This window comes from Prunus dulcis, chromosome 4 (genome assembly GCF_902201215.1).
Source record: "Prunus dulcis chromosome 4, ALMONDv2, whole genome shotgun sequence".
Classification (NCBI taxonomy): domain Eukaryota; kingdom Viridiplantae; phylum Streptophyta; class Magnoliopsida; order Rosales; family Rosaceae; genus Prunus; species Prunus dulcis.
The window spans coordinates 16433215-16446280 of record NC_047653.1 but is presented as its reverse complement, the minus strand read 5'-3'; the positions used below and the strand labels follow the sequence as shown (position 1 = coordinate 16446280).

General features: G+C 33.0%; 1 protein-coding gene across 1 annotated transcript; it reads left to right on the top strand.

The window, feature by feature from the left end:
* Nucleotides 1–5120: 5120 nt before the first annotated feature.
* LOC117625509 lies at nucleotides 5121–5603 on the top strand. Its single transcript, XM_034357054.1, has one exon. The coding sequence runs from the start codon at nucleotides 5121–5123 to the stop codon at nucleotides 5601–5603; it is 483 nt and encodes a 160-aa protein (XP_034212945.1).
* Nucleotides 5604–13066: the final 7463 nt, after the last annotated feature.

Genomic DNA, 13066 nt, shown 5'->3' with positions numbered 1-13066 from the left:
CAAGCCACTATCGCGACTCCATAGCCAAGCCACAGTCGTGACCTCCGTCGTTGTTCTCCACAGTAGTGAGTTCTGATATTGGTTTTGTACTCTCTGTCTGTTATAAATTTGTTGATCCCCCTTTCTTATTATTGCAACAGTAGGGGCATTCATGGCGCCGCTCCAGCCTTCTTTCCTTTGCTATCCAGCTGTAAGTCCTCTTATTCTCCATCTTCAAATTTTAGTACTCCTCTTGACCTGAACCACCTACTTCTCTGGTTCTCTTCTTCTTCATGTCATTCAATTTCAATTTTTTTTTTCTTTCTAAATTCTACTTTAGGGATTTAGGAATTAGAGATTAGTTGGGCATTTAGAACTTAAGGGTTAATTTTAGAAATTCTAATTTAGGGATTCATTCAATGCCTAATTTATGAGCTGTGGCTTTGTGAATTATCAAGTGGACTACTTGTTTTTAATTGATCATTGATAATGGTATTATTGTAGTTTTTAATTGATCTTTGCATATTTCATATTTTAGCCTTACAATTTTAGTGGCTGGGTGTGTAGACAGGTTATTAAATTATTCTAATATTAATGGAAGTTGTGTTACTAAATTACCAGTACCTACGCTCTTGGTTGACATGGTTGTTCTGAATTGTAAGATTAGCTTACTATTCGATGGATCCACTTGCTGATATTAGGAAATAGAGTTATTAATTGAAATGAATGGGAATGTGCTTGTTTCTTATGCTATTAGATTTTGTGTAAGTGTGATGCTAATCAGCCATTGAAATACACATCTTTTGGTGTTAATATTTGAAGTGTTGGAACATGGGAAAGTTGAAAATAGGCATCTTCATGAGATGCTTGAGCAAAATTTGAAGTATTACAAGAGCATTAAGTAGACCTACCTTGATATGGCTTGCTATAAAATGTAAAATATGGATCTGATTTCCTTATTCTAACGGTGCCCCCGTAGATATTTGTTTCAATTCATGATTCTCTTACACCTATATAGAAACATAGGATTGGTTTGTTTTTATTTTATCAGGAATTGTTTGTTTTTTAGAAAATGGAGAATATTGGACTGCTTCAGAAAATTTTGGTTGTTCTGTTCACTACTGCCTTCTTTAGGAAGCTTATATAAAGTACATGTGGAGCTTCTTGAGTCAGACAATTCCACATTGCCCCATTTTTTGCCAAACCATCTGATGATTTTTTAATGGTTATTTTTGTTCCTAATCATGTTCCCGTAATATCACTTTGTACAGGAATAGTTACTTTTCTTCAATCTTATTGGATTGGAATGCAGCTGTTTTTTAGTTTCATTGTTCTGTGTATTGCTATTATGGATGTTGTAGTTGTATCTGGTTCTGTATTGATGTTATGGATGTTGTTTGGTTATATTGATTATTGGTTGGTTGATTAAGTTCACCCCTTGAGGTGTTTTGATGTTTGGTTATGTCCCTCTTATTTAGTTTAACATTTTCTTTGTGCTTTATGTGTTCCACTTTTTTCGATTTTCTATTGCTGGTGTTCTAGGTTAGGAAGCTCTTTGCCTATTAGTATGAGTTTCTTAGGTCTTTTAGTTTCTGATTGCGGTTTTCTTGTCTCAGTTTCTATTTTATTTTTTTGGTCTTTGTTTCTCCTTTTTGCTAATTTCTTGTTTTGCCATCTCTTCAGCAGGTTTTTTTTTTTTTTTTTTTTAATGACAGTTGGACCTAGATTTTTGACTTATGGAAGATTGTTGTCATTGAGAACCATCATCAATTTGGCGTGGGACAACATTCCATTCTGTCACAGGAAGTGTGCTGTAATTATATGGAAAAAAAACATGTAATTGAGGAACTATATTTTAGTCATGTAATTTAGTCCTCATTCAATGAAATTGAGTTCAATTTACTTGAGAAATTTCAGTCTTGAATCTGTTCTTTTTATATTCACAAGTGTGTGCAATAGAAACATACTCTCTTTTTTTTCAAAGAACAATGGAAAATTACTTTTACTTATATTATACATTGAAGAGAGAACATTGTATACGTTGTGTATGATGTCCCTGTATTCCCCCCTCCTCTCTCTCTCTCTCTCTCTCTCAGATGGACTATTGGAGTTTTCGTATTGCCAATGTATAGCCTCCTATTGCCCTAGTATTGCCATTATATAGCCTCCAATTGCCATTGTATTGCCCTAATTGCCTTTGTATTGTCATTGTACTGCCCTTAATCACCTTTGTATTGTCATTGTACTGCCCTTAATTGCCTTTGTATAGCCCCAATTGCCCTTGTAATTGAAGATAATGCCATAAGGAGTTTGTAACAATTTTTAATGTATTTTTCTGATTTTTAATTATTTATTTACTAATTCTTTTTTAAAAAAACAAAAACAAAAGAAGGATCAAAATGGACAGTGGTCCAATCACTAGAGGACAGTCAGTCAGCCACACTGACCACGCCCATTCAGCTTTCGTCATTTGTCACTCCATACCATTTAATAATAATTTCTAGGATTTAACTTACAAAATTCATAATAAATTAAATACAAATCCAAAAAATTCACCAAAAATTGGTAGGAACTCCTTGTCACATTCTTTACGCCCCACAACTCCAAAAATATAATTTTGACTTATAAAATCTGAAAATGATAATAAAATCTGAAAATGATAACAAAAACTCAACTTTGTTTCAAAACAAACTAAAACACTAAATTATGTTCCATAAAAGTAATGTATATTGGTGCGTCTATATTGCACGTCTGTTGCATCTATATTGCTTGTATATTGCGTGCGTATCGTACATTTATTGCGTGTCTATTGATTGTTTATTGCTTACGAAGAAAATAAACAACAATACACAGGCAACAGACAAACAATATACACGCAATAGACAAGCAATATACACTCAATATACACGTAATAGACATGCAATATACATCACTCCCCAATTACACCAACCATAAGGAAGTCGTATTGAATAGGAAATTCTACTTAACAGTTGTTCTTCCTACTAAAAGAAAGAATAAGGACCGTTTCCCCCCTTAAATCTAACTCCTTAAATCTTATTTGAGTGGTACTTTTGCCCCCAATAAACATGCAATATTGGAGCAATAACATGTGATATACATGCAGTAAACAATCAATAAACCTTCAATAAATATTCAATATCGATTCAATAACATGCGAAATACATGTAGTTAACAATCAATAAACCTTCAATAAACATTCAATATCTGTTCAATAACATGTGAAATACATGCAGTTAACAATCAATGAACCTTCAATAATCATTCAATATCAGTTCAATAACATGCAAAATACATGCAGTTAACAATCAATAAACCTTCAATAAACATGTAAACAATCAGTAAACCTTCAATAAACATTCAATATCGGTTCAATAACATGCGAAATACATGTAGTAAACAATCAATAAACCTTCAATAAACATGTAAACAATCAATAAACCTTCAATAAACATGTAAACAATCAATAAACCTTCAATAAACATTCAATATCGGAACAATAACATGCGAAATACATGCAATAAACAATCAATAAACCTTCAATAAATATTCAATATCATGCGATATACATGCAATAAACAATCAATAAACTTTAAGTATACGCAAGTAAACAATCTATATACACAGAATAATTATGCAATTTTCAAAAAAATGTATTGTCTTATTATTGCATCGTAGTGGCCCTGTATTGTGATTTTATCGTCTTCATATGACTTTATTTTTTTAAAGTTAGTCTTGGAAAGTTTTTGCTGGGTTTCAGACAAATAAATGCTTTTGTTTCAAACAATAATTTAAACTCAATGCCAATCCACCAATTTCAAGAACAAAAATTACAAAATGGGTTTGAAAACTCATTGGTGGTGCGTGCAACATGTCTTTTTGGGGAGAACTTTTACAATCCTTGAAACCGTGCACTTAATTGGTCATTAAAAGAACAAATAATATGACAATTGATACAACTAATAAAACTAATACCAAGTCCTTAATGGACTTCAGCATATTCAGCACTGTAGCATCATACGTGTTATCTTGCTATTCTGCTTCAGCGGAGGTTACATCAACCCATTCGAATCCATTGCAACTGGTGGCTCCCTAATTGCAGGCATCATATATGCAAAATAATTCTGTTAGAGTTAGACCTAGGTTTTTTTCACCCACATACATATTCTTGAAATGAAAACTTACATAGGAGGTTAGACACTTCCAAAATGGCTTCCCTCGATTTTTATCTGATTTTGAAACCCGAAGCACCATTGCAGCTCCACAATACTGACACCTCTTTGTTTGAGCAGGAGATGAAGACGAAGACATGTTGAATCTTCTCACTTGTACCTCTTCTCACTCAGATCTTCTCACTGAAACCTCTCCGGACTCATACCTTCTCACTCATAGTTCTCAGTCATACCCCTTCACTCATAACCCTAAACTTCTCACTCAGCTCTCTCTCATCTCTGCCCAAATCGAATTATATCCTTCTTTTCTGTGTGTGGGTGGGTTGGTCACGATCTGGACACCTGTACCGTCAGAATTGTGACACCTTTTACCCCAAAAAGCAATATAATATTTCACTACCAAATATTAATTTGAAAATTGAGGGGACACTGCTTTAAATATATTATTTTATTTATATTTCATTAAGGCAACTAGTTGGATAAGAATCCATCATCATTGGTTCCATTTTAATAACATTACTAGGGGTAGTTTGGTGTGGGAAAATGAAAAAGTATCTGATGGGACCTTCTGTGACTAGTCAGTAATCCATCACATTTGTATCAATGAATTTGATGGCGGGAAAATCCTAAAAATGGCTATGCAAATAGGTTATTAATTGACTTTTTGACTGTCTGACTCTCTTTGCATTTCGATGACGTTTTCCCTTCTCTTGTCTTGAGTTTTAGGGTGTTGGGTTCAGTTTCTTTAAAAAGGGTCAACTTGGAAAAACCCCAAGTGAAAACACCTTTTCAAAACACTACAAACAGAGGCTAAAACAAAACCAAAACCCCATATATTCTCATTTCTCCCCTCTTCCCCTCCTCAAATCGTTCCATTCCAAAAACATTTCAATGAATTCGAAACATTTCACTACACTCGGAGGAAAGAGAAGGAAGCATCTCCATTTGGATATGCCCCAAGCCTTCATCCCGGAGTTAGCTTGGTTTAAAGTGATGTTATACGTGGCAACCCAATCATCGGAAGATCTCTTCCGTATGGCATCTGTGTGCCCATTGTTCCATACGTTGGCAAACACTCCACAAGTGTGGAACACCATTTCAATGGCAAAGTACCCAGACCATCCTAGCTGGTACCATGCCAATCCTGCGGTCCAGCATTTCTTGCAACAATGCAGGGCTTGCGATAACCCTGAGTCGATATTTAGAGAAGCATTCGAAGTGTTTTTCATGCAGGGTAACGTGGAAGCGTTGTATGGGATGCGCATTGCAGCCACGGCAGGCCATATGGAAGCGGCATATCTAGTTGGACTACTTGGCATGTCCGGAATTGGTCAGTCAAAAGAGGATGCATTAGAATTCTTGTGTTCTTTGAATCAACGTAACAACATTGATATGAAAGGAACCAGGGATGCTTTGAGACGAAGATTAAGCTGAGTTTTCTCTGTTGCAAGACATATCGTAGATATGTTTTACTATGGGAAGATTAAGTTCAATCACTGCAGCGCTTGTAACAACAACGAATGGTGTTTTGTTATTCAAGGCTGGCCTACTGAAGAAAAGATAAATCCTGCCTTCTGGACTTGTTGCAATCGATGCAAATGGCACCGTGAGAGTATTTTTTGGTTCAAGGTGATGCGTGTGTATGTTGTGCCAGGGAATCCATACCCTTATAATTAGTTGTAGTATGTTTTTATGGTTTTTATGCATTGTGGACTTGCTTCTCTTCAGTTCTAGGTTGGCTGGCTACGTTGTACAAATGTTGTTTAAATGTTGGGTTTTAATCTATTTTGTCTGGTGTTTGTGCTGTCATAAACCATTTTATATATAAATGTATAATATATATTATATAGTGGAATGATTACTGACATCATAGACGGCTACGAATGACATTTTACTGACACATATATTTTGCACAACTGCAATCTTAATATTTGGTAAACGAAAAGGCATGCATGGAGTGAGTAGGTGTCTTTTCACCAGTGCTTGGGAATGACATTTTCCCACTTAGCATATCCCAAATGATTTGGTTACACATTTCTTAAGCAAAACTTGAACAGTGAATGACTTTGAATAATTTTTTCCTGATGTTGTAGAATGGATGGCTTGTATATTTCCATTTTATTTTTCAAAACATCCCTTAAACCTAAAAAAGAAAAAAAATTAACAAATTGAAGAAGAGAGAAACCGATTAGCACCAAAAATGGTCTATTCACACGGAAAATAAAAATTTTAAAAAAAAGTTGGAGTAAATATAATTAACAAATGTACAGGCTAAAAAGTAATATAATAATAATAAAAATAATTTAGGATAAATAATAATAAAATACCAACTCAAATATGTGAAATCATGAAATATAACCAAGAATAGGGAAGATGAAGTCTCAATGAGTTAGCAATTTTCGGAACATTATTGTGAATTTTTGTGTATTTAGTTATGAATTTTCTAAGAAAAAAGTAAAAAATTCGTTTGAGAACTAATTTAGATAAGGAGAACAATAATCCATTATTGCGACTTCTGCCATGTGTCACCCCACACGATTTAATACTATTTTTCTAGGATTTCACTTATAAAATTGATAATAAATGAAATACAAATGAAAAAAATACGCCGAAAATTGATACAAACTTATTGTGACATTCTCTACGCCCTCAACCTCCAAAAATATAATTTTGACATATAAAATTTGAAAATGATAACCAAAACTCAACTTTGTTTCAAAACAAACCAAAACACTAAATTATGTTCTATAACATAACACTAGTGTTCTTTGATTTTAACGCTTACCAAGAACTCAAATATGTGGAATCATGATTTTAGACCTTTATAATCGAAGATAATGTTATCAGGAGTTTGTAGCAATTTTCGGTGTATTTTTCTGATATTTAATCAAATTTTTATGAATTTTTAAACATAAATTTGATAAAAGTATCAAAACTGACAAGTGGCGCATTGACAGGGGGACAGCCATCAAACACACTGATTGCACCCCATTCAACTTCCGCCATGTGTCGCCCCACACAATTTAATACTATTTTTGTAGGATTTAACTTATAAAATTAATAATAAATTAAATACAAATCCAAAAAATACACCAAAAATTGATACGAACTTTTTGTGACATTCCCTACAACCTCAAACTCGAAAAATATAATTTTGACTTATAAAATTTGAAAATGATAACAAAAACTCAACTTTGTTTTAAAACAAACCAAAATACTAAAGTATGTTTTATAACATAACACTCATGTTCTTTGATTCGACAATTACCGTGAACATAAATATGTGGAATCATGATTTTAGAATCCATAGTCAAAGACAATGTTGTAAGGAGTTTGTATCAATTTTCGATGTATTTTTTCTAATTTTTAATGAATTTTAGAAGTGAAATCCATGAAAAATAATATTAAATTATAGAGAATCACACGTGGCTGCAGCTGAAATGAGAGCAGTCATTGTTTTCGATAGGTGGTGTCGTACGATTGGACCACATGTAATTTTGTTTATTTTTTTTTTCCAAGTTTATCTTAAAAAATCATAAAAAATTAATTAAAAATCAGAAAAATACACCGAAAATTGTTACAAACTCCTTACGACATTATCTTTGACTATGGAAGTCTAAAATCATGATTTCACATATTTATGTCCACAGTAAGCCTTGAATCAAAGAACATGAGTGTTATATTATAGAGCATCAACTAGTGTTTTAAATCGTTGAGAAATAAATGTGAGTTTTTGTCATCAATTTATATTTTTCTAAGTGAAATTATTTTTTTTGTAGCTTGATAGTGTAGAGAATATCACAAGAATTTCGTAGGACTTTCCGGTATATTTTTTAGTTTTTTTAATTTATTTGTTATGAATTTTAGAAGTGAAATAAAAAATAAAAAAATATAGAGAATCACACGTGGCTGCAGCTAAAAGGGGAGCAGGCACATGTCATTTTGTTTACTTTTTCCAAATTTATCTTAAAAAATCATAAAAATATACCGAAAATTACTACAAACTCCTTATAATTATGGAAGCCTAAATTATTCTTATATTATTATTTACCCTAAATTATTATTATATTACTTTTTATCCTAAATTGTTATTATATTGTTATTTACCCTAAAATATTATTATATTACGTTTTACTGTGAATTATTATAATATTATTATTTACCCCAAATGATTATTATATTACCTTTTACCCTAAATTGTTATTATATTGTTATTAATCTTAAATTATTATTATATTATTATTTACCCCAAATTATTATTCTACTTTATCCTAAATTGTTATTATATTTTTATGTACCCTAAAATATTATTATATTACTTTTTAATAATAATAAATTAAATAAAAATCCATCATGTGTCACTCCATACCATTTAATAATAATTTTCTAGGATTTAACTTACAAAATTCATAATAAATGAAATAAAAATCCAAAAAATACATCGAAAATTGGTAGGAACTCATTGTGACATTCTCTACTCTCTAAAAAAAATACACTACGTAAATCTAATGTCAAACTTCAACTTTATAATTTCCAAGAAAGAGTTGAAAAAATTGATATGGCAACAATAACAGAGCAAAGACAATATAACAGCAATCATATGGCAATACGTAAACCTGATATTCATCTTCAACTTTATAATTGCCAATACAGAGATGAAAAAATTGATATGATAGCAATAAGGGAGTAATAGGAAGACAATATAACGACAATACAGGGGCATAATACACAATGTATACAATGTTCTCTCTTCAATGTATAATATAAGTAGAAGTATTTTTCCAATGTTCTGTGAAAAAGAAGGATTTTTCTATTGCGCACACTTGCGAATATAAAAAGAACAAATTCAAGACTGAAATTTCTCAAGTAAATTGAACTCAATTTCATTGAATGAGGACTAAATTACAAGACTAAAATATATAATTCCTCAGTTACATGTTTTTTTTCCATATAATTATAGCAAACTTCCTGTGATAGAATGGAATGTTGTCCCACGCCAAATTGATGATAGTTCTCAATGACAACAATCTTCCATAACTCAAAAATCTAGGTCCAACTGTCATTAAAAAAAAAAAAAGAATCCTGCAAAAGAGATGGCAAAACAAGAAATTAGCGAAAAGGAGAAACAAAGACCAAAAAAACAAAATAGAAACTGAGACAAGAAAAAAGCAATCACTAAAAGACCTAAGAAACTCATACTAATTGGCAAAGAGCTTCCTAACCTAGAACACAAGAAGAGAAAATCGGAAAATGTGGAACACATGAAGCACAAAGAAACTGTTAAACTAAATAAGAGGGACATAACCAAACATCAAAACACCTCAAGGGGTGAACTTAATCAACCAACCAATAATCAATATATCCAAACAACATCGATAACATCAATACAGAACCAGATACAACTACAACATCCATAATAGCAATACACAAAACAATGAAACTAAAAAACAGCTGCATTCCAATCCGATAAGATTGAAGAAAAGTAACTATTCCTGTACAAAGTGATATTACGGAAACATGATTAGGAACAAAAAGAACTTAAAAAATCTTCAGATGGTTTGGCAAAAAATGGGGCAATGTGGAATTGTCTGACTCAAGAAGCTCCACGTGTACTTTATATAAGCTTCCTAAAGAAGTAATAGTGAATAGAACAACCAAAATTTTCTGAAGCAGTCCAATATTCTCCATTTTCTAAAAAACAAACAATTCCTGATAAAATAAAAACAAACCAATCCTATGTTTCTATATAGGTGTAAGAGAATCATGAATTGAAACAAATAATCTACAGAGGCACCTTTTGAACAAGGAATGCAGATCCATATGTTACATTTTATAGCAGGCCATACGAAGGGGGGGTCTACTTAATGCTCTTGCAATACTTCAAATTTTGCTCAAGCATCTCATGAAGATGCCTGTTTTCAACTTTCCCATGTTCCAATACTTCAAATATTAACACCAAAAGATGTGTATTTCAATGGCTGATTAGCATCACACTCACACAAAATCTAATAGCATAAGAAACAAGCACATTCCCATTCATTTCAATTAATAACTCTATTTCCTAATATCAGCAAGTGGGTCCATCGAATAGTAAGCTAATCTTACAATTCAGAACAACCATGTCAACCAAGAGCGTAGGTACTGGTAATTTAGTAACACAACTTCCATTAATACTACAAGAATTTAATAACCTGTCTACACACCCAACCACTAAAATTATAAGGCTAAAATCTGAAATATGCAAAGATCAATTAAAAACTACAATAATACCATTATCAATGATCAATTAAAAATAAGTAGTCCACTTGATAATTCATAAAGCCACAGCTCATAAATTAGGCATTGAATGAATCCCTAAATTAGAATTTCAAAAATTAACCCAACTGAATCCTTAATTCCTAAATCCCTAAAGTATAATTTAGAAAGGAAAAAAAAATTGAAATTGAATGACATGAAGAAGAAGAGAACCAGAGAAGTAGGTGTTTCAGGTCAATGGTATGAAGGATTACTGAAATTTGAAGAGGGAGAAGAAGAGGACTTACAGAGAAGGAGAGGGAGAGAGAGAGGACCGTAGCCAAAAATGGAGCCCATGAATGCCCCTACTGTTGCAATAATAAGAAAAGGGGATCAATGAATTTATAACAGACAGAAAGTACAAAATCAATATCAAAACTCACCGCTTTGGAGAACGACGACGGAGGTCTCAACTGTGGCTTGGCTGTGGAGTCGCAATAGTGGCTTCGCAGTGGACGTCGACAACGAAGGTCGTGAGTTACGGCGGCTTGGCTAGGTCAAACTAGGGTTCCGAATTTGAGTAGAGCTGGGTTATGACGATGGATGGGTGGAGAATTGGATTGGACAGTAGGGAGATGGCTGGCGAGCTGGAGTTGGGAGTCAGAAAATAAACTTTTGGGGTGATAAAGTGTCAATAATAACAAAAGACTCAAAACCCTCTATGTCTGTGTTGGTTGCAAGATATTTGCTGAATGGAGTTTGGTTCTTTGATAACCTTAAATCAGAGATGGCGAGAGCGAGAGAGACAAGAAGAACATATTGCAGAGTGGGTGGCTTTCGAGGAAGGAGGGTCAACCAGGATGAGAGAGCGTGCTTTGCACTTTCGGATTGCATCTTTTGGTATGGGTAATTTCAACCCGATTGTAGCATAACAGTTCAACCATAGGATGGATCTGATAGCTATAAAGTGAACCCCTTATAACTTACCCCTTATAACTTACCACTCATTATAGTCTGAGCCTTTTTTTATATCCCAAGAGCTTACTTTGCAACCAGAACGGGTCTCTGGCTGATCCCAACTGCCAATTTGAACATATGCAGCTTACACTGTTGATTGGTACTACGGGCGAATAAGAGTCATCCATGTGTACGACTTATACATGTCAACATAACCTTATAAGTTCTGCCACATGAAACACACAGTTTATGTGCCCACAAAAAAAATAAACCAACATGAATGCTCTGTGATGGGGATATGCCCACCCAAAACTATTATATGACAAAACAATAATCATTCAATGTTCATCTAACAAGTACAATTATTTATTAAAATAAGGCCGTGTCGCCTTGACACCATAAGTGCTGCTATTTGTACTATATTTTTTTGATCATATTGTTGATCACATCTCTAATACTGGTGAGTCTTACATACATTAGTAGGTCCTACCTATATTAGAGAGGTGATAAGCAATTTCATCAATAAACGCAATACAAATCCTTAGGACCGTTTTATATCATCTATGCTGCCTCAAATTAAAAGCTCCATGTTTGTAAGAATGAAAGTCTAGATTAAAACTAAGTGAAAAATTAAACAATTCTCAACCTTCTCAACATGCCCACCTTGGACCCGAAGTGAAGTACAGTAACAGGAGGAGGCCAGGAAGATGGGTGCTCTCTAATAACAAGAAAGTGTGTAAAAAGCATATATGTTTGGTCCTCCTCTTCCAAAAAACATGGCATGACTCATTTTGATGCTGACCTATAGCTCTACGGGAATATTATCATGCCCATCCCGTCCTCTTCCAAAAAATACTATTATTCTCTGCAGCCAAATCCAGAATCTACCCAAAATTGACAAATTCCAGGCACATCATGATCAGCAAAACGATTGGATATCCACTAATAAAGAGAGAATGATGATCTTTTTGAGCATGAGAAGATGAGATGAGAGTGTTAAGGCTGAACATTTCTATACTGCCACGACAGATGGTGCGCTCAAAAGTGTTGCTGCACTTCATTGCACAGTACACGCATGCCCCCAAGGACAAAGTCCTGGACCATGCACCACATGTTCTTTCCTTTATTTTTTCTTTTCCTTTTAATTTTATGTTAAATAATATGGACCACGTACGTTTTGCTTTCAAATCTGTATTTAAAAGAGCATGCACATACTAATTGGTGATGCAAAAAAAAAAAAAAAAAAAAAAAAACACGGACATATTATATATATATATATATATATTAGTCTCTTCGCATGCGCTTTCGCGTCTGCGATAAGTATTTTTTTTTTAAATTAAAAAAAATAATGGGTAGTTGTGTTCCATAAAAATATGATCTATTATCTGATTTTTTTTTTCATTTTAAATTTTTTCAATATGAAAAAGTGTGAATTAACCATATTATCCTCATTTAATTAATAATTTCAATTCTTAATGTTTGCATTAACCAATGGCATTTTATGGTATTTTGAATGTTTCACTATTCTCTGCCTTTTGCTTTATATATATAGATATAGCTAAAATCATGATTCAAACGCAAAGGTGGCAAAATAGAATCCTTCTTTAAGATGCTTGTAATCTTCACTAAAACTACAATGCGGATACCATAAAAAAAATGCACATATATGTATACATAAAATCATGATTTTAATTCATGACACTTGT